General features: G+C 39.6%; 2 protein-coding genes across 3 annotated transcripts; both read right to left on the reverse strand.

Annotated features, from left to right (window-relative positions):
- Positions 1-1660: 1660 nt before the first annotated feature.
- On the reverse strand, positions 1661-8803 carry LOC144656677 (cationic amino acid transporter 2-like). The gene is made up of 2 exons (XM_078516919.1): positions 6849-8803; positions 1661-3696 (listed from the first exon to the last, which is right to left on the reverse strand). Exons 1-2 carry the CDS (start codon positions 8554-8556, stop codon positions 3497-3499), a joined length of 1908 nt encoding a protein of 635 aa, XP_078373045.1. The 5' UTR covers positions 8557-8803; the 3' UTR covers positions 1661-3496.
- A 4259-nt stretch (positions 8804-13062) lies between these two features.
- On the reverse strand, positions 13063-20922 carry LOC144656680 (cationic amino acid transporter 2-like). Of its 2 annotated transcripts, XM_078516924.1 has the most exons (5): positions 20905-20922; positions 19193-19301; positions 15882-17022; positions 14178-14754; positions 13063-13672 (listed from the first exon to the last, which is right to left on the reverse strand). In XM_078516924.1, exons 3-5 carry the CDS (start codon positions 17019-17021, stop codon positions 13530-13532), a joined length of 1860 nt encoding a protein of 619 aa, XP_078373050.1. In that variant the 5' UTR covers position 17022; positions 19193-19301; positions 20905-20922; the 3' UTR covers positions 13063-13529. The 2 variants fall into 2 exon arrangements, with proteins under 2 accessions (XP_078373050.1, XP_078373049.1); XM_078516923.1 differs by lacking the exon at positions 20905-20922 and having other exon boundaries at positions 19193-19345.
- Positions 20923-21948: the final 1026 nt, after the last annotated feature.

Here is a 21948-nt window from a genome sequence, read left to right on the forward strand (position 1 = left end):
AATACTAAAAGATGGTTATTTTTTAAGCTCTATTTTTAAGCTTTGTTATTTACTACACACTTGATGATTTCGACATTGCTGATCCTAGCAGTATGCAGGACGCGTGTCACATATCAACCTTGTAAATGGCCCAGCTCACCACGAGTCTCTCGTAGCTCAGGCTCAGTTGGTTTGATAGCCTCCCACGGAGTCTTTCTAAGCTACGAGTCTCTCGTAGCTCAGTTGGTAGCCTCCCACGGAGTCGTTTTAAGGGGAGATCGTGTTTCACTCCTTCCCACGTTCGTGGGGAGGAGTGAAACACGATCTCCCCTAAGAACGACACTGTAACGACTGCGTGGGAGGCTATTGGTTAGAGCGCCCAACCGGTATCTGGGAGGCCATGGGTTCGATTTCCGTCCCATGCTCGTGTCATCGATGAAAAATTCATCTTCATTATTTATCGCCGAGCTTAAAATTGACCATCTTTATTATTTACTATATCTGAAACATATTGTCTTAGTACCCGAGAACAACGCTTTCCCCTCCAAGTGATTCAGTGATAGTAAACCTTGGTAGTATTTCTAGTCTTGCACCTAGTCGACCTCACGTCTCTAGTTTACGCACCGAGCGAGCGAAACTAACATATCGGGAAATTAACATCGGAAAGGGCTTTTAGAAAGTCTAATTTCTAGTAAGAGAGTAAGTTATGTAGTCGCCTATCAATTCACCTCCCATGACGTATGAAATGCCACAGAGGCCGAGGACCCGTCGAAGGTGAAAACTCGATGCTGGAGTTGTTCGCGAGATGTAAAATGATTTGAAGAGATTTAGTCCAATTTTTTGATTTGATAAAGAGAGAAACCTTACGTGACAACTAGGTAAAGCTCACAAAGGAATGATCTTACCACATTTCAGGGCGGTGGTCTTGTAATCAGGTCTACAGGTTCGTGTAACTGTCTGGTTCGTTGAATGTTATAACGACTCCTTCGTTACTCGCGCAATTGTGACGTCATAATAGCGCAGTGGCGTATGATTAGTCGTTGCGCGGGCAAATTTGTAGTTACGCGCGCGCTGTTATTTATATTTTTAGTGTCAATCTGATTGGTCAATGGGCCCGATATTAACCCAAATAAAACAGTTGACGCGTCATGCCTGTAACAGGATAGTTTATCACAAATTATACAGCTACAAGAGGCGTTGAATTTGAGCGTCAGGTCTTATAAAGGCCATGTTACACGACGCATTTTTTCCTGCAACTTGCAACGCAACGACGGCGACTAAAAATCATTGCAAGTTGCAAAGGAGGTATCACGCGCGCAATTTTTGTTCGCAACTTGCAACGCGCCTGCTGAATAATTAAAATCTCAGCGTTATATGCATCTTGAAATGACGAAAAGACGCGCTCTGATTGGCCGTTTCCAACACAATTGCGTTGCAGGTTCGCTTGATATGTTACACGTGGTAACTTGTCTCGCAAAGTTGCGAAAAGTAGAGGATAGTTCAACTTTTTTCTGCAACCTGCAATGCAACATTTTGTTGCATTGCAGGTTGCGAAAATGGGTCGTTACACGTGCAATTTTTCGCAACTTGCAACGCAACAAATTTTGCATTGCAAGTTGCAGGAAAAATTGCGTTGTGTAACATGTAATTAAAGTCAAGAAAGGCGAAACAACCATCAAAACGATTCATTTCAATTTATTGATTCCCAATGCGTGAAATATTTCGAACGTTATATCTACACGCTTTAACAGAGCTGTGCCACTCTATGCAATTATGAAATTGTAATCCCCCATTTTAATTAACCCATCTTTATTTTTAATTTTGTCATGTTCACTCATGTCTATGTCGCCATTTTGTCTACCCTTGTGTTGAGTTTACAACCACACTTGGTTTCTTTAATACTAGAAGTTTGAAAGTGCATTATTTGACGCGCAAGCTGAATTGCAGCTGACGTAACGAGTTTCAGCAATTCCTCTAAGGAAAAAAATGACGATCGTTTAACATAGTGGAGAGTAAGCTAAGGTAGAATGGAAGCAAAATGGCAACATCACACGGGAACACCTTTTTGCTTTCTTAATTTTCGGTTCAATTAAACTTGGTGTGTTCTTGTCATTAAATTACTCAGTTTTTAGATAAAATCTTAGACATTTCACAGTGCTCCTACTGTTGTTAACCAACATAAATTCGATCTACCCAACCACATATATGAGACATAGGAGACTCGGCCCAGGACCAGCTGAGAATGACAACGAGTCAAAAATGCCCTGGGTACTCATGCGCGCGAGGAAAGCCCGTGTTACCCAGTAAGTCTAAGATTCATAGCCAAGTGAAAACACTATGTACAAACATGGCAAAGGAATAATGTCGAAACTGAAAAAAATATATCTTTGTTCTCGTATTTAAATTAAATACTGTTTTTCTGCCACATTTAAATGGTTTACTCAAAACCGATGATCGGAAAACTGTACTTGCTCTTTCGAACGGTTAGCTGAAGTTACGTGGAACTATTTTGTCTTGACATGGAAATTAAAATATAGTGTACAACATACACCAACGACAAATTTATATGGTAACACTACAGGGCTCAAGAAAGCACTGAAAGGGGATAAACCTCTTGAATTTGCCTTGTGTTTTTTTGTAGGCTTTCGCCTTACGTTCTAACATTCTTTGTGTTTACGTTGTGCTAAGTCAACCAAAAAACCGAATTCAAAATTATGTATTTTACTATACCGAAAATAACCGTCACACTTTGAAAGTGTCCTCCGTGTTCTATATACTTCAAATAAAAATATTTGTGCCTTAGTTTATCCAATAACCAATAATTTTTACACTTTTAATGTTCGGGTGGTATAGTTGCTAATATAACCCAGAAATTCAAACTCTTTGGCAAATTGTAGTAATAAATAATGTTAAACCCTTGGAATCGTTTTTCTACTGTAGCAAAACAATAATTGTAGAATTCAACACATTTGCGGCAAATTCGCCTAAAATTTTGATAACTCCATAACTTGCTGAAACGAAAATTTCGTAATTTAAAACACAATTTTTCAAATTTTGGGGAAAGTTAAATTTTGATACCTTCATCCCAGAATTGTTATTTACAATTTGAATTAAATATTTATCACAAGTCCATACTATCTTAAATCAGATGCAAACTCGTTGAGATACTCTTTGAAAAAAAAAACGTTCATGAACGTTAGTTAAATTGCTATTTATTTCATAGTAAAAGATCAAAGCAACGGTGTATTGGAACTAACCCTCCTTTCTCAGTGTTTTTTTTATTTCCTTAAAAATTTATTGCATGCCTTAGTTAAAGTGAGTACGAAACCACCAGGGAGTGGTAGTTGGGATGGGAATCTCGGGGGGGAGGGGAAGGGGAACTTGAGGTCGGTTATATTAATTTTGCTTTAACACACACACACACACACACACACACAAGTGTCTGAAGTCTGCATCTGATTGTAGAGTTATGGACTTATGATATTTATATCAATAATAGAATTTTCCAACTGATATGTCACTGTTCCTCACTGGGTTCATTGAAGCTTGATGCTAAGGGTTCTTTCTCGCCGGTTGCCGCATGACTGGGTTGAACTTTGTGTACGTCTTGTTCGAAGTCTGGTGGTTCTTGTAAGATAAAGTCGTTATCGTTCGTGTCTTGCTTTGGATTGCCTTCGACGCTGTTTCTTATTCCGTAACCAAAGTAGATAACAAATCCTGCAAGAGAAACAGAGTGATGAGAAAAAAATTACAATAGTCAAGTTCTGGTAGTTCTTCACAGGCAAAGGAGACAAACTCAATTAGCGCACGCAGAAAAAAAGGTGCCGCTTTGCCGATTTTTTTTTTAGAAAAAAGGACAAAATATAGACGTCTTCCCAAAACAAAAACAAAAAAATTGGAAACGCAAGGCAGGTTTAACATAATTCATGCTCGGTTCACCAAAATCGAAAACTACCAAGTTGCCAATACCGTGTTTTTGCTGTAGTGTAAATGAGGTTTTACTTTAAAGCCGGGCTTGAAAATCGAGTAACGCTAGTCGGGGATTTTTAAACTTTTAATAAAATTAGCTGTTTAACACGCTTTGAACCGACAGAAATTAAGGGAAAAACCCTTGCTAAAAGAATGGGTTTTCCTTTATTTCTGTCGGTTTAAAGCATGTTTAACAGCTAATTTTAAGTTAGAGGCAGTCTTATTAACCATGAAAAAAAATCTAAAAAGAAATGTTGACAAAGAAGTCAGGAAACTGATCAGAATTCACATTTGTCGCTAATCTAGGAGAGGGCCAGGTCGTTTATAACGCGTATGCAGACTAATGGTGGATTTCCACTGACGCGTAAATTTTTACGTGCGTGAAAAAAATTAGAGACAATGTATGAACGGCCTGCGTAAACGTGTACGCAAGCCGTTCATACATTGTCTCAATTTTTTTTACGCACGTAAAAATTACGCGTCAGTGGAAATCCACCATTATAACTCTCGTTTTCGCAGTCTAGAAAGGTGATTTAATGCCAAGCCCTAATAGATGCGGATAAGCGTCCCTCGTCTCTCCTTTCTCAAACATGTTTCCATCCCACGACAGAGAGACGTACGCTAAATATTACCAACAGACATACATATTCTATAAACCCCGAATGTGTTTTAAAAAATGAAGGCGTTTCAAACAAACAGATGCAAAACAATGTTTTCTTTATTTTCATTTTCAGTTCCGGCTTATCTCGTACTGAATAAATTTATTTAGTAACCAGTGGATATTTTTTAATTCCACGAACGATTTTAATTCAGAACAAACGGAAATATTAACTAGTGTGAGCCGTGATAAACTTGTTTTGTTCTTTGACTCAAATGAAAGCAAGCTTAAAAACGTCACTCTTAGCATAAAAAAAGGGGCTTCTTTAGTTCGTCATTAGGTGCTATCAGTGCTCGAGAGATGTAGCTCCAGTTTTGCTTTTAAATCATTGGAAAATAAATTACATAATTTAAAGATTCTGCTGTATTTGGCGCGATCGAAAAAAAAGTATAGGCTTTAAGATAACAAGCTGTTTTATCGCGAGAACACCCACGCGACAACACGCACGCGTGAACACGCGAGGAGACCACCGCGACAGCCATATTTGATTTAAATCCCGAAACACCTGCACATACAAAAAATAAATAAAAAAAATAAAATAAAACATTTCGCTTTTCAGCAAATCGGGAAGAGCGATGTAACCTTATAAGGAACCACGACCGAACACGGAAGAAAATAGAGACCAATCGAAACCTGAGAGGCTCTCAACTCTGAGAATACTCTAAATTAGAAAATATCAACAGTGATAAAATCGCGCTCAACTAATATCATAAAAATTTATTCGTTTTGGTTACGTTGAGAATGAGACAAAAACTTCCGTCGACTAAAGAAGCATCTAAAATGTTAAACTTGGAGCGATGAATTATAGATGTAATAGGCGCCGTTGAGAACGCTTTCTACCCAATAAGAGAAACCGACAAAAGGAAAATTGAGCCAACATTATTGAACTACCAGAGAAAAAACAACTTCCCGTAATTTTGATGGAAATACGTCAAATACGGGGGAGTGAAACAAGTATTGGGCAGCTGATCTTAGTTTTAAATGATTTTAATTTTATGAGGTGGTGAAATTTTCAGCGCCACGCGCGCAAGTAGCCTTTCTCAATTCAGAAATTTAAAGCTAATCATTAGAACCTTGCCTCTCTGTGTCAAATTTTAAAAATTTAAATTGTTAATTTACTCCGAGAAAGACGTAAAGAAATAGGTTAAATAGAGAAGCGGATATTATAGAAAGAAAGAAAATAAATTTGTTCTAATGCTCTACGCTGTGAGACACAAGTCGAAGTGTCTACGGTGAAACAAAATGTAATTTACCTGGTTAATTTCATGCTGAATGTTGTCAGCGTATAGAATGCTAAATTTTTGAAACTCTTTTGTAGGCCACTGAACATGATAATAAACCTAGCGGTGGATCATTTTGTTAATTATTGCTATCCTACATAAGGAACACACACAAAAGAAAACATTTTTAACGTGAGGCGACCGTGAAAAAAATGAACTTGCATCTCAGCAAAGTCCATTTTTAAACGATAAAACTTTTTCTAGGATAATAGGAATAAAAATATTACGAGTGACTTTTAAATATATTCGCAACGCACGTCAATCCTTTTTCCTCATTCCGAACAGCCCGGTAAAAATGTTTGAGAGCCCCGCAAATGAATTTTTATTTCTAACCACGAGGAGTACATTAAATTGAACGATCAAATAAAAAAGCGAGAAAGAAAAAAAGAAAAAAACATTAACTGACTCTGTGTAATATATAGCTAGGATATATTCTCTCGTTATAATGGTTTTTGTATTCAATTTACATTCAAATCATTGCCTTCGCGATAATTGTTGTCTGAGCAACAAAGTTAGGATCGGTACAAAACCACAGAAATAGTAGATATAAAATAAGTATAAGACACAACCCATAAAAGATTTTCTTGTTGATTTCATAAATCGACATTTGAAGATAGGCAGACCAAGAAAAAATATTGAGAAGATTACATTTTCGTATTCAAATCAGGTTAAAAAATAGCTAAATTTTCTCTCACCTTCCACTATTGTATTTGATATCGATTTTTTTATTATGGAAAAGCGGTAGATGTTACAGAGAAAAAAATACAGAAGAAGAACTATTGGGGCAGAAATTAAATTTATCCAAGAAAAAACACATGAAAAGGAAAAATGAACACAAAACTGTTCAGAGCGCGAAACAGAGAAATGAGCAAACAACATTTTTTGTAAAAAAAATAACGATATTAAATTTAGAAATGAGCCATTTGCTAGCGAAGGTAAAGGGTAAAGGAACAAATTCTTACCTATAACCATCCAGACACTGAATCGTACCCATGTCCATACGGACAACTTGAGAAGTAGAAACAAATTCACCACCACGCTGGAGATTGGAAGCACTGGTACACAGGGGACCGTGAAGGGAAATTTAGCATTGTTTGTGGGTTGTAGCTGCATCACCACTACGCCAAAAATAATGAGAATGCCAAGGAAAACGGCTGTGAATATAGCCCAAGCTTCACCGCCACCTAAAGCACCCCATCCTGCGATCAGAAGGGCGCAGAAGCCGGCGAGTCCCACAACCAGCAGCGAGATGGCAGCCGTGGCAATCTGACTTGTCGAGGTGCTTGGTTCTTCCTTTTCCGTGTTTTCCTGTTTCTTGTCGTCTGTTACGCTTCCTAAAGGCTTATATTCCGGGCCTTTCGGTTCCGGCAGCATCTTCTTGCAGCATATGACTTTGTAGCTTCGTACAGAGCTCGGAGTGTCCTCGTCGTATTCGACGCTTTGAACACCAGGTTGGAACCTCAACACGAGTACTGAGATGGAGACGAGGGTGTAGGCAAGCAGCGTACCAATCGACAGCATCTCAACCAGTTGTTGTAGGTCCAGCAGAAGCGCCAGAATTGCGGACAGTACCCCTGCGAAGGCGACGGAGACCACAGGGACGTTAGTGCGCTGCCAGACCTTAGCAAAGACGTTGAAGAGGAGACCATCACTGGCCATGGAATACATGATTCTTGGGACCGCGAAGATTCCACTCATGAGCGAGCCTGCCAAGGCGCAGAGCCCTCCAATAGCAATGATATACTTGGCTGCAGGGACACCGGCTGATTTGAATGCCTCTGGTAACGGAGCGAACTTGTCGAGCTTCTCATAGGACACCATCAGTGTTAGAATCGATGCCACACCGAAGTAAGCGAGGAAGCTGATGATGAGACATAACATGATAGACAGAGGAATGGCCCGTTTGGGATTGATGGTTTCTTCACTGGCCGTGGCTATCACATCAAACCCGACAAAGCAGTAGAAACAGCTTGCAGCGCCAGCTAGGACGCCAGACACACCATATGGAAGGAACTGGTGTCTTCCAGCCCAGTTGCCGGGGTTAACATGAAACAAACCAACAGCTAACACGAAAAGGATCACTAACATGTTTACCACTGTCACACATTTGTTGAACACGGCTGAATGCTTGGCGCCACTAGCTACGATCATGGAAACAGCGAGGACAAGAACAAAAGCTAGAAAGTCCGGATACGAACCCAAGCCTGATGCGTTGAACTGTCCGATGTTCTCGACGAAGAACTTCCGAATCACACCTCCAGCAATGGAGTCGATGTACTCGCTACTGGCCCGGCCAAGCGAAGCTGTTCCGATCACGTATTCTAGAATCATGTTCCAGCCGATTATAAAAGCCCATATTTCACCTAAAGACGAATAGGTGTACACATAGGCCGAACCAGCTTTTACGACTCGGCAGCCGAATTCTGCGTAGCAAATCCCCGAAAGGAATGCAGCTACAGCGGCAACGAAGAACGATAACACAATGGCTGGCCCCGCGACATCTCTGGCGATCTGACCGGTTACAACGTACAGACCCGCTCCTACTGTCGCTCCAACCCCAATGGAAGTTAAATCAAAGACGTCAAGGCATCGGCTAAGCTGAGAGTTGGAAAGATCGTTGTCTATTTCTTTCCGTCGTGTGAGAAGACGAAGAAACCGTAAGAAAGTCATAGCTCTAAACAGTATAAAACGCTATCTCCCAGTGGGTTTTCCGCTCTCAATATGGCTAATTGATGAAGGTTTAGAAACCTCCCTTCGCTTTAAAACGTCTCTAAATGAGTGTCATAATTAAATTCGCTCCCTTGCTTATGAATCAACCTTCTCTCGGTAAAACGCGGCCAGAAAATGTAACCGTCGAGCAAAAGTTGACTTGCGTCTTTCCTCTCAAGAGCTTCGCGTGGTAATACGAAACTGTGAAATTAGAAAATCGAATCAGAATTTTAATTGACAGACGATATTCCGAATTGTTGATGTTATTTGCATGACACTGGTGTGTGACGTATAATGGCAGATGGTCTTTGACCAATTGTTCTTGAAGTAGCAGATCGCTTTAACAACAATGCCGACACTACAGGAAATTTGCATCTTTTTCTTTCCTTGCTGAATAAAATAAAGCCACGTTCAAAATCCTTGTTTATCGCACGCTTCATTTCCGATCCGAAAATATTTTCTAATGAAAGGGCAACGGGCGGTTTAGGTTAAACAAAATACTGTATATATTTTAATGTAGTCCCAGTCAATTTTTCGAGAAATTTATTTTGGACTGAACGCAGAAGCTAATTTTCAAAACAACAATAATATTGTACGAGCTTTCACTAAAAAACTAAACTTTATTATTTCATGTTATCTTTATCTACAAAACTTAATTTCAAAGGAAGTCGGTTTTCCCACAGGGAGGGGTTTGAAATGTAAACGATATCATTCAAGTTATTTCAGTAAAAAACTCTTGGCTCAAGCTTATTTTAACACTATGGACAATACCGGTGAAGTACTGCAATTATCTCTTCTTTTTTAATACTTTTAAATTGAACTATTTTTCAACAGTTATTATTATTGTTATTTTATTTCCTTGGAAATGTCTTGGGTTTTTTTTTATAAAGAAAGTAGTCATAAAATTTTATTTTATTTTATTTTGCTGTGAATTAACATGTTGATATCGGGAGGGCCCTGAAAGCCTCTCAAACTGCAAGATGGCTTGAGAAATGAACCCACGCATATCCGACAGCTTACATCAGCTTATTTGAACAGGGTGCTGAAAAAATAACAAATGAACGAAATTTTAGTGAAAGAGTGGTACGAAGTTTCAGTAGTATAGAAAAATTTAAAAAGAAAACAGAGAACATCACAGCGAAAGCCCCTAGTCTGCCTTGTTTTTGGCGCTTGATGGATGTCATTAGTCAACTGGCATGACAAATGACAGTAAATATTTACTAAAATTAATCGTTCGTCAACATCCTTACAGACAACTAACAAAAAACTGAGCCTAAGAAAATGACCGCCAAATTTTAACTGCCAAATCGTCCTTGCGATGATAACGAATCCGTCCCTTATTCGGCCTCTGGCCGTTTGCTCCCGGGCGCGCATTCATCTTTATTTGTTTTTCTCGTGTTTTTCTGATTTTCACTAGATAATATATCAACACACGGAAGACAGGGAGTTGGCTCGCTGTTTATATTTTAACTTCACCACAATATTTATGGGAACAAACTACTGAATTAGACTTAAAATAGTTCGTTAATATTAGCCCGCGGGTAGACGCGCCAATTGGCAACTTCCTTCCTGTGTGAGAATTGGACGGTAATTTGCAGGCAATTTGAATGTTCTCTGAATAAATTTTCTTTTCTTTTTTCGATCATGATGTAATCCACACTAATGAATTCGGAAGTTTTCAATTCACTGAATTCAGCGATATATAGCCAGTTTAGGTTTACTGCCAAGGACTCGAAGAGGGGGCAGAAGTGGTAAAATGAAAACTGGGATTTGCCCATACTTTTTCACTGCGAAAATGAGATTTGGGTCACTGGGACTGGGGATCTCAAACAAACAAAAAAATGAAAATTTATTTTTCATGGGACTGGGATTTCGGGCAAAAATTACCCTGGAAAATGGATGTGGGCAAATTTTGGGCTGGGAAATGGGAACTTTTCGGCTGTTTGATTACCTTTGTATTTTTAGATATTTTTTAGATATTATTAGATAAATTTTTACTTCAACGAAAGTTTCAAGGATCTTTTACGTCAAACACTTGGCTTCTTGGTGAATCAATCTCAAAAGATGAAAAAAAAAAACATTTTTTTCTTGCTGATCTTCATGCAAGTCTAAGTCTAGAATTTGTTTCAAAATAAAGGGAATTTTTTTTTGCTGGTGATCACTTTATTTCTCCTCACCTACTCTTGTGATTTTTGTGATATTGTGGGGAGAAATTTGATGAAAATTATTCTTGGACTCGTAGGGTTATGTTGCGATGACCAACCGTGCTCTTGACGTGGAATTTTACCAATAAAGATATCAATATTTAAATTATATTACTTTTGAGCCGCTCAGTAATTTTAAAAAACTGTTTTTCACGAGAATAAAAATAAACGAGGTTTGAGAAAAAAATAAAGTTATTTTTCAGGGGCAAGCAATCAATGCTTTGCCAATACCAAAAGCAGAGGAATATCAGAATTGTTCTACGGAGCATTTGCAAATCGCGACATATCCGCGATACCTGCAAATAATTCTGTTCTTCGTGCCGAATATTGCCCATCTCCGTGAAATAAAAACAAAGTTAAAGCTAACAAAACAGCGCGCGCTTTAGTTCGCACTATACTATATCGCACTAGTTGGCACTCATACTACCATTTCTGGTCGAACGATAAAACATTAATATTAAATTCGGTTATTTCAACCAGTGGATCGAAATTAAAAGTAGGGAAAATTAAATAAATTACACAAAATTTACCGTGATTGAGTAATATTTTTAATCACTAACTCCAAAACAAAAATTATTTTTGTTTAAGTGATGCTAAAAATTAAACACTTGAGTATTTGACCACTGAAGAGTTCCCACACATCGACAAATATTGCACACAGTTCAGGATTGGAATTTTTTCCTCATTTTGGTTTGAGTAAGTGGATTGTGAGTGACACGCGCGCTTTCAATGAATTTTACTGGCTGTTGTTTGCTCTTGTGGAGGAATGGTGATAATTAAAAAGAATCGAGCTGACTTTTTGGATTGCTCGGCCAGTTTAGTAATTTTTCGTGTGCCAAACCAAACTGATGAATCCAGAACGGCAAAGTAGCTAGTAGCGCGACAATGCAGGCTGAGATGTTTCGAATTGCGTAGCTCCGTAGGATGGGCTATTTAGAGACAAGATAAGCAAGGCTGACACTACGTAGAAATGAAAAAAACCTTAACGGGACAACGACATGATAGAGTCCAAACTGAAAGTCAAAAATGCAAACTCTGGACAGCTGTTTCGACCTGATTGGGTCTCTTCAGCAAAGTGTATGCCGCACAGAATAGAACAACCAGCGCAAAGACAGTTGTCTATAAAGTGCTCGTGGTAATGATAATCCGAATGGGCTCAAATTCAAACACCCGCCCACTGATCATCGAAACAGCTGTCCAGAGTTTGCATTTTTGACTTTCAGTTTGGACTCTATCATGTCGTTGTCCGTTAAGGTTTTTTCATTTCTACGTAGTGTCAGCCTTGCTTATCTTGTCTCTGTATTTTTATTTTTGGCTGATTAGAGCTGTCGCCAGCTCCTACCTACACTAGCAGCATTTTCGTCCGCGGTCCCTTGCTTTCTATTGTGGCTATTTAGAGCTTGAGCCATTGTTTCTACCCATATTTCCTGCCGGGCTTTTTTCCCCTCCGGGCTTTTTTTGTGGCAGGTTTTTTCTGGCCTCCGTCTGACAGTAGCCTTTGTAAACTGTCGCTCGGCTCTGTATCATGCTACGTATTTCTTACTTAGATGTAATAATGGGTTTTAGTATAACGTATTGTTATAGTCCCGGTGCTCGGTCGAAACCGCCAAAATAAACCTAATAGTTTTGTACATGTTGTCTACTGCGTGGCGGAGCTGAAATGTTATAGCTCTTAAAGAAAGATACGTTTCTGACTATATACTACTTATTAACCGAGAGTGAGGTCATTACAGGGGAATCTCAGACCGAGGCCTTGATGTATTGACCTCGCTGTCGCTCGGTCAATACATCAAGGTCGAGGTCTGAGATTCCCCTGTAATGACGGAACGGACGAGGTTAATAAGTTATTTATTATATGGCCTTTAAGCACTATTCAAAAGAAGAGTATAATCAAGGGAAAAAACACTGGAGGTAAAACTCGCTCTCTGTGGCTCTCTTCGTCGCTAATACTAAAGAAGTATCGGTATGCTTATATTTTTCTTTCAGTTATTGAAAATATAGTTATATTTTGTCGGCATTTTTTGTTGTTTTTGCCCCCTCGCTAGTAGCTTTTACTCACAACTCAAAAAACCGTCGAGCCGAGAAAAATTTTCATAATGCCCGGTCATTACAAGAAAATAATGCCCGCTCAGCAGCCAATCAGAGCGCGCGTACTATTGTAGCCATATAATAAAAGCCCATATCGTAGGGTTTGTAAAGTATTTTACGTTGTCAAAGAATGCTCAGAGCGACTGCAAGTCTTTTTTTGGGGTTTAATTTCGTTATCTTTAGAGAGTTTTACAATGTGGTATTTTTGTAGGCAACAGAAATATTCAGAAAGGGACGATGAGCTAATATAAGCCTTGGACCGTTTTGTAGAATTTTAAGGTTTTCTTATTGTTATCAGTGTACGGTTAGGAAAATTATTTTTAATTCTTTTTGGGGAGTGATGGGAGACATCAGATGATAGTAAACGCTATATTTATTGTTGTACCTACTCGTGTATGAATACTTAAAAATAAGCACTCCTTGAGAAAGACTTTCCATTTAATTATCAGCCACGCATAAATACCAGAAATGCAAGCCACAACTACAAATTTCCAACCAATCAAAAAACTTGACAGCAGAAAAAAAGATATTGCTAACCCTTTACACTGCTCCTTGAGTTACAAATTATGGAAATAAACTTCTGATATATCTTACAAAAATATTATTTTCCCAGCAAATCAATCAATTAAAATACTACATCGTTCATTCAGGAGGTGAGGGATGCTCTTCAACCTGTTTTCCAAAGTCAGGAGTCTCTGATAGAATAAACTGTGCCTCCGATTTTTCGTATGGTCTGACGCCTTCCACACTGTGGCTGTAGCCGTAGCAAAAGTACACGAGTAGACCTAAATCAAACACAACAGGAAAACCGAGTGCACAATAATAAGGGGTGAAATTTACTTTGCATAGACAAGGGGGTCCTCGAGGGTCCTCTAATCGACATAGCACATATTTTTACAATTTTTTAGGTGGGGGTTCAGAGCCACCTTAAATTTATGAAAAGAATTACAGTTCTGAACCCTGCCTTCAGACTTCCAAAATGAATTTTCGATAAGGCAAACACAAATTAGCTCCACAAGGTCAAAATAGGGTATGTTTTGACTTCTTTTCATTGACGTTGCCATGGCAACAAAATTTGACGTGAAAGCATAATCAATTTGTTTATGCCAATTTGGATCAAAGTTAATCCTCAACATTATTTGTGTAGCTGCAATATAGAATGCTAAAGACGAGAATGTCCTAATTACGAGCTACAAGAAATGGCCAGTCTTCTGTGCATTTCCTAAGCGCTTAAATGTCCGCTTATGTGTACTCAAACAACTGTAACACGAACAAAATGTGTGTACTCACCTAGAGCCATCCAAACGCTAAATCTGATGTACGTCCAATGGTTCAGCATCACCAGCAGTAACACATTGAAAAATATTGTAAGAGCGGGAATGATCGGGACTCCTGGAACCATGAACAGGAATGTGGCGGAATTTCTTGGCTGTTTGATGATGTACATCAAAGACGCAACAATCATTAAGCCAAAGATGCAGCAAAGAAGGATAGCCCAGACTTCTTGTCTGGCCAAAAACGGATAAGCACGAGTAACGCAAATTGTGAGACCTGTTATGGACACAGTCAACACAAATGCACCAACACGGGCACGGCAGCTTGTTTCTTCATCTGGTTGCGTTGTACTAGTTGGAGAATCTTCGTCATTGCTTTGAACCTGGTGATAGCTGACCTCTGGAATAAGATCATCTTGACCTTCAGTTTCCCCAGGACGGCAGCAGATCGATTTCAGCCATGTTTTGGTCTTTTCTTTGCTGTTGTCCGTGTCCATTGTGACGCTTTGAACTCCAGGTGTGTAACGCGTCACCAACACAGCGATTGCTACCATTGTGTACGCTACTAGTGTGCCAATAGACAACATTTCGACCTAAGAAAAGAGGTAGATATGTCAGTTTGGAGGAGAATCTACAATCATTGACAAAACCTTGGCGCAGTTGCTGTTTTTCTTACTTGAAACATGAAAAAGTTAAGTAATTTCCCCTCTCCCCCTTTGCAATGTTGCTAGCATACAAAAAATGCCTTCAATTGCTGCCTTCTTTTTCTTGAAAAATGAAACGCTCTGCACGAGGATTTTGGGCACATTGTGCTATCCAACACTAAAACGCGGGGATGGGGGTGGGTGGGCCAACGACTTTTGTCAATGATTGTAGATCACTCATTTAATTTGGCGAGGTCGTTTTGTTGAGAGAATTTGGTGCTTCAAATAGTCCAATGGACTTTTGGCCTGATATACCTGAAAAAATTATCCCAAACTTTAAAAATAACATTTTGGTGTTTGTAGACCTTAGCAACTATTTCGAAACTATAATTTTAGTTTTTGCTCCCTTAAAGATAAGTTTGTACATGCACAAAAAAACCTCGCACAACAAAATATTTAATTTAACCCAGCGAAAGGCAATGTCTGCGTCGATCCAAGTGGTCCATACCGCCGGAGCTTATCCCGGTATCTGTAACATTAATCAACTAGGTGTATTTTTTACTCCCCCTGGATTGGGTGCGATGCAGGGTTACCCCCCAGCAGTGAATTCGCCGGTACCCGTTTATACACCTGGGCGGAGAGAGGCACTATGTGAGTAAAGTGTCTTGCCCATGAACACAACACAATGGCCGTTTTCGCACTTGAGATGGACAAATCTTCTTAGTGTGAAAACGGGACGGACACGATTTTGGACGTACAAGTCGTCTGAATTTGTCCGTCGATTTGGAAGTCTAGGAAGACGATTTTTCAAAGATGACTTGGTCGTATAGACGGACAAGTCGTCTAAAAGCCGTCTTAAATTCACACTAGACGAACAAATCGCCAGACTATCTGTCCGTCTTCTAGCGTGAAAACGGCCAATGATCCCAGTCAGGGCTCGAGCCTATACCGCTCGAGTCCGGAGTCCAGCTGGCCACCGCGTCTCATATCCCAACCTAACGACAGACTAAAGACGTTATGTTCACAACAATATGTGGCAAAACAAAATACTCAATGTATTCATCGAATGAACTCACCAACTGCTTTACATCAAACAGCAAAGCCAGGATTGCGATCAAAATCCCATGAACCAAAGCTGCGCGAACTGGAACCTTCGTCTTGTCGTGCACATGCGCAAACCAGTTAAACAACAAACCATCAGAAGCCATAGAATACATAACACGTGGGCCAGCAAATGAGTTGGTCAGCAGCGTACTTATTGTTGCGCATAGTCCCCCAGTTGCCACCACGTACTTGGCGCCGTCAAATCCACGCTGGGCAAACGCCTCAGCCAAAGGAGCAAACTGGTTCAATTCACGATAAGGCATCATGAGCGTAAGAACCGTGGCCACTCCAAAATAAGCAAGGAAACTGATCGCAAGGGTAAGAATGATAGACAGTGGCACTGAACGTTTGGGATTGATAGCTTCTTCGCTTGCTGTGCCTATTATGTCAAAACCGACAAAGGCATAAAAGCAGCTTCCCGCGGCTGTTAGAACACCGCTTACCCCGTACGGGGCAAATTTGCCTTGCCAGTTCTTTGCGTCGACAAAGTAAAAACCAGCGCAGATGATAAATGCTATGACAGAAAGGTTGACGAAGGTCATGATCTTGTTTACCAAAGACGATTTTTGGGCTCCGAGTGAGACAATGATGGCAATAATCAAGGCTAAAGTGAAAGCTAACAAGTCAGGAAAGCTTCCGATGGCTGGAACATTCCATGTGGTGATATCGTTCATGAAGAACTTGAATATATAGCCTTGGGCAAAAGAGTTGATATACTCGCTACAGGCTCGTGCTAAGCTTGCAGCGGCGATGACATATTCTAGAATCATGTTCCATCCAACAACGAAGGCCCAAAACTCTCCAACAGTAACATAAGAATAGACATAGGCTGAGCCAGCCTTGGGTATACGGCAACCGAACTCTGCATAGCAAATCCCAGATAGCAGGGCTGCAATTGCTGCGATGAAGAATGAAATGACAACAGCAGGTCCAGCAATGTCACGTGCCAACTCCCCTGTGACCACGTAGAGACCTGCACCGACTACCGTGCCTACCCCAATGGAGGTTAGGTCCAGAGTTGAGAGACATCTTTTAAGGGGGCTCTCCGACAGCCAGTCTTCTGTGGGCTTTTTGCGTGTTAAGTTGTCGCACACTCTGGAGCACCTGTTCATGCTTGGAAAAGAAATAAAACGCCGTTAAAGGTGAAGGTTATACCCAATTAATGAAAGGGAGAATTTTTTTATCTTTGAAGGACGAATTGTGATAGATCTCCAACGTCGCCAACAACCGTCAAAACATTTATTCTCCTTCGATTCTCCTAGTAAGACATTAAGGTAGCAATACGGGCAACCTTTTTCTGTCAACTTGTCTCGCAACATTGTTGCATTGCAAGTTGCAAGTCGGGGGCAACATGTTGCACAAAGTTGAACTCGTGTCTACTTCGCGCAACATGTTGCCGCAACTTACAACACGGGAGGCAATACGTGCAACAACACTTTACAACTTGTAATGCACTGAACAGTGTTGCGAGAGAAGTTGAAAGAAAATACTGCCCGTGTTACTGGGCCTTAATAGTGTGTAGGATCGCTGTTCAATTTAACTTGTCATTTGTATTTTGACTCCGTCGCCCTTCGGGCTCACGTAAGGTTGCAAGGCTCGTAAAAATACACAGCAATATACTACACACTAAAATGAGTAATAAGACACGAATGAATGAATGAATGAATGATATAGTTGTTTATATAGCGCATTTACAAAGCTCAATGCGCTTCACAATTAGAATTTTGGGATGAGATCGGACATCGGCATATAAGACATACAGACACTTCAACGGAACAGATTAATATACTGCCTTTGACACTTAGATGACAAATTTCAGAATCGGTCACTAGTCCACCAAAGACATCGATCTATCGATCTATCAACTTTATTGGTCTTAAAATTTTACAAATAAATAAAAGAAAAGAAAAGGATCAAAAAAGAATTGCGCGAACGGGAAAATAGTAACCCATGCGGGGCGCAACCCTAAAAACTAAAAAGAATGGCGATAAAAATCTTAAATTAAAAAATATATATATATATATGCATATACAACAAATCTAATTAATTACTTATAATTAAAAATAATAGTTATATAATTAGAATTATAGTTATATATATACCCGTAATTAGAATCCTAGATCTGTTAACAAAATGATCTCAATCTACAAGTCTGCCGGATTTCCACCGGCCGGAAATCATTTGCCTTCCGGGGAGCGAAAACTTGGAATTCGCTCCCCGTGGACTATTGACTCAACAAAATTTTTTTTTTAAAAAAGGTTCGATTGAGTTTCTTTCGGAGCAAGTTCACTTTTGGGATTTGCTAACAGCCGTTGAATTGTTTTATCGCTACGTTTGGGAGGGTCGTTACTTTAGAAACTTTACCGTAATAGTTTGCCTGTTAGATCAGGAATCGTTTATGGAAAGAACACGAAGTTTTCGATGAGTCGTCGAAGTGAAACGCGTTATGAAGGAACAAATTTGCTTGAAGGACACAGGTTTCACCCTATATAGACAGTGTATAGATGGAATTGATATTTTCGATGAGTTTGAATTTCTTTTACGAAGTTCTGCAGGCTCACTAAGCGTCGAAGTACGGCCAAATTATAATTGTTGCTTATCTTGAACGACGAGAGATGCAAATTTGTGATCTGACTGAATCCATCGCTCAGTTAGTGTACTAATTAGCATTCGAAATACTACAAAATGTATCACAGAGGGGAAGGACATTAAGAATTTTATGATCAAGGTTAAGCTGTTCTTAGTATAACAAAAATGAATGAGCTTTTGTGTATAACATTGAATTTGGTCGTTTGGGAACCTGATCGTGCGTAAAGTGTTTATAATTATGCGGCAGGTAAAGGGTCTCTCAATCGGCAATTTATTTCTCATTTTACGTAAAACTAATTAATGACATTAGGAAAGGCTTTCGGAGATCGTTATCTTCTGTATCAATCGCAACAATAAACTTCGTACCAAACGGGCAAAGATGAGCAAGACAGAAAGAAAGCAGCACGGTCACTCACGAATAAGTACGTTACGCTCAGGGAATCCGCGCCCCCATGCCAAAATTACAGACCCTTCGCCCAGTCGTAGGTCACTAGTTATTAACTTTGAACCGCAAATGAACAGTTTAGTATAAACAACAAGTCTTAATACTCTTTTTTCAAACGCGGGAATTAAACTAGACACCGTCGTAAAAGCGCAGAGCTTCTCTGAGACGTTTCTAATGGGGGAAATTAGTGCAAATAGTTGCATATAAATCGGTCACGATCAAAAAGAACAACATGAATATATTGCTTACCTTGGCTCGAGTTCTATCCTTGTGACTTCATTAACATCGCTTAGTGTTAACCGACAAAGTTTTCTTTATATTTAAGGAATCCGAAAGGGCGGACAACCTCACAGCACTACTAGCGTGAAGGAAAATAAAAACGAGTAAGAACAACTTAATTAATCCGCCTTTGATACGGCTATGATTATGCAAATCTCAACAGATTCTTTTATGCTCAATTGTGCGTTCAGGAACAATATAAAAATGCCTTTCGATATAACAGAGAGGCCTTTGATACTACAAATTTCCACTTGTGTGTTCGTTCTGTAACTGCCGCGAAGCGCACAAATTTTGCGGGTTTGAACTTTTTTCTTTTTTTCACGATCTGTAAAAAACGTTCTTACGAAAACTGTTCCCTCCAAAAAAAAATGTACAAAAATTTACTTCACCCTGTCGACAAGACAGGGTGAGGGGTGACAGGATTTTTGCTCAAAATTCTGCTTGGCAACAAATTTGTGCTCAAATTCTGCTCGGAACAGAACAGTACGAATAAAGTCCATCTCCTCCCATGAGACACGCCCGCAGAGATTTATTCCCAAGTCTACGACACGTTTTATAAAAGAGCTGCAGCTAGGCGTGTCTTTGTGGGGGCATTTTGTAATGCCGCTGAGATTGTGTTCTTTGAGGGTCCTTTTTTTTCTTTGAGGGTTTTGAAGGGGGGTATAAATCCCATTTTCCCAGCCCAAATGTTGCCCAAATTCATTTCCCAGCTTATTGTTTCCCAAAATTTCAAAATCCCAGTCCCAGTTCTATTGTTTTTCTGTCTGTGATACCCAAATCCCATTTCCAAAGATAATTTGCCAAAATCACACGTCCATTTTACCCTCCAGGACCCTCTTCTGTGAGCGTGAACGACTTTAGCTTAGTACACAAAATCGCCATCGGCAAAATTAAACCGAGATATTTTGAAAGATCCTTTTAAATACGTAAACGACAGTTTTCCCTATCTTTTGTATACTTCAACTTGTAAAATCACAGGTAGCCCAAGCTCCTATTAAGGAGCCGTTAGCCCGCGTAGCTGGCGGGATTCGAGAGCGAGTGCTTGCTTTGAGACGGGCCGGCGAACGGGAACCGCGGAGCCGCGAGGAATTTGGAGCGAGCCGCGAGGGAATTGGGGAGGAGTCGGGCTGAGAATGTATGCTGAGAATGTAAATTCGGGTATTTAGATTTCGTTCCCAAAAGTTTCTGCCACTTAAATATTCAGCTAAACTTCCGAATAGATTAAACTGCGTTAGTTTACATAAATACAACAAATATTCTTTCAGAAAATTCGGCTCCTTCTTGGTGTAGAAGCACAGGACACGTCACAATAGAACACTGCCTCGCAAACCTATTGTTTTTATTAATTTCCTCGTTCTTTTGTCCATTTGTTCTCTATTGTTATAGGTGAACTGTGTCTTCTACACGAAGTAAGAGCCGAAAATTCGGAAGGCCTTAAACGATATGGGTAAACACAGCTACGACATTCCAAGACTCGCTAAAATTTTCTCGTTGTGTGCTCCTGTTTACAAGGGATGCCTTGCATTATTCTGTGCCCACCGTGGCAACATAAACTTTCATCAGAATACGTTGTAAGCGCCATGCGCTGTCAGCTCTACATTCGCATATAAAGTGCGCGAACGACAGCCAGAGTACAACAGTATGATTTAAGAAAGGCGAAGAAGAAAATAAGCAATGCTTACCTGTTTTAAAGTGCTTTCTTGTGTATGTAAGACGGCAGAAAGTTTTTTCCTTTAGATGTTTAACAATCTAATCATCGACGGCGAAAACTTCGTCAACAAAGCAAGGATTTTTTGAATACTCCCGCCTTTCAAAGTCGCGCCGTGATTATGCTAATTTATGTTGAACTTGACAAGGAAAGTGCGGCAGTCAATAATTTGAATGGAAATAATTTATTTGTCTTTGCGCATCCACTACATCAACGCAAAGCACTGATATTTGCAATATTTCCAATATTGACCTATGATTCTAACGGTATTTTTCTCTCTGTAGGACTTACGCCCAGGCCGTCGAACTTCACATGAGTCGAACCTAATGCAAATGAGCTCATTTGCATTAGGTTCAACTCATGTGAAGTTCGACGTTTGGCCCGGGCCTAAGGGACGGACCATTATTTTCTTGGAGGTGGGGGGATGAAAAATTTTCCTCTGCAAACTTTTTTTTTTAGTTTATGCACCTCTGCAAACATTTTTTTTCGAAATTCTTACTATTTTTTGTTATACATATCGTGTTTGCAAACAATTTATTTTGTCTTTCTAGGCCCTGCAAACAATTTTTTTCAATATTTTTCACCCCCCCCCCCCCTCTAAAAAAATAATGGTCCGTCCCTAAGAGATAAGAAGTTTTCAATCTATGGGGATGCGTATAATCGAGTAAAAACCTGTTCATTCGTGAGTTCTCTTCTGTGATAAAAAATGACTATTCATTATTATTTCTTCTGACAATGCAATTAACCATTTTATATCCCAAGCCTTTTGCTGAAAGCTCTCCAAAGGGACCGACACCTATTGTTCCAGTGCTTCGCGCGCAAGCGAACGTACGAATTTAACTTTCAAATTTTTGTTCACACGTTACTTCATTTGCAATAACCCAGGAACCAGCAGACTATAAAACGACTCCACGTCTTCTATATACATTCAGTGTTACACAAAAAAGAGAACTTAAAAACTAACATCAAATAGATGTGAAGCACAATTGTCATTTTTCATTCATTGTATGTTGTTTGT

This window comes from Oculina patagonica, chromosome 6, assembly GCF_052425735.1.
Source record: "Oculina patagonica isolate OP01 chromosome 6, crgOcupat, whole genome shotgun sequence".
NCBI lineage: Eukaryota > Metazoa > Cnidaria > Anthozoa > Scleractinia > Oculinidae > Oculina > Oculina patagonica.

Coding starts and splice junctions, on each gene's coding strand:
- LOC144656677 (XM_078516919.1), bottom strand. CDS start 8,556: ATGACTTTCTTACGGTTTCTTCGTCTTCTCACACGACGGAAAGAAATA. Junction 3,697..6,848: donor CAGTGTCTGGATGGTTATAG/GTAAGAATTTGT, acceptor TTTCTCTTGCAG/GATTTGTTATCTACTTTGGT.
- LOC144656680 (XM_078516924.1), bottom strand. CDS start 17,021: ATGAACAGGTGCTCCAGAGTGTGCGACAACTTAACACGCAAAAAGCCC. Junction 14,755..15,881: donor TGTTTGATGTAAAGCAGTTG/GTGAGTTCATTC, acceptor CTCTTTTCTTAG/GTCGAAATGTTGTCTATTGG. Junction 13,673..14,177: donor TAGCGTTTGGATGGCTCTAG/GTGAGTACACAC, acceptor TGTTTGATTTAG/GTCTACTCGTGTACTTTTGC.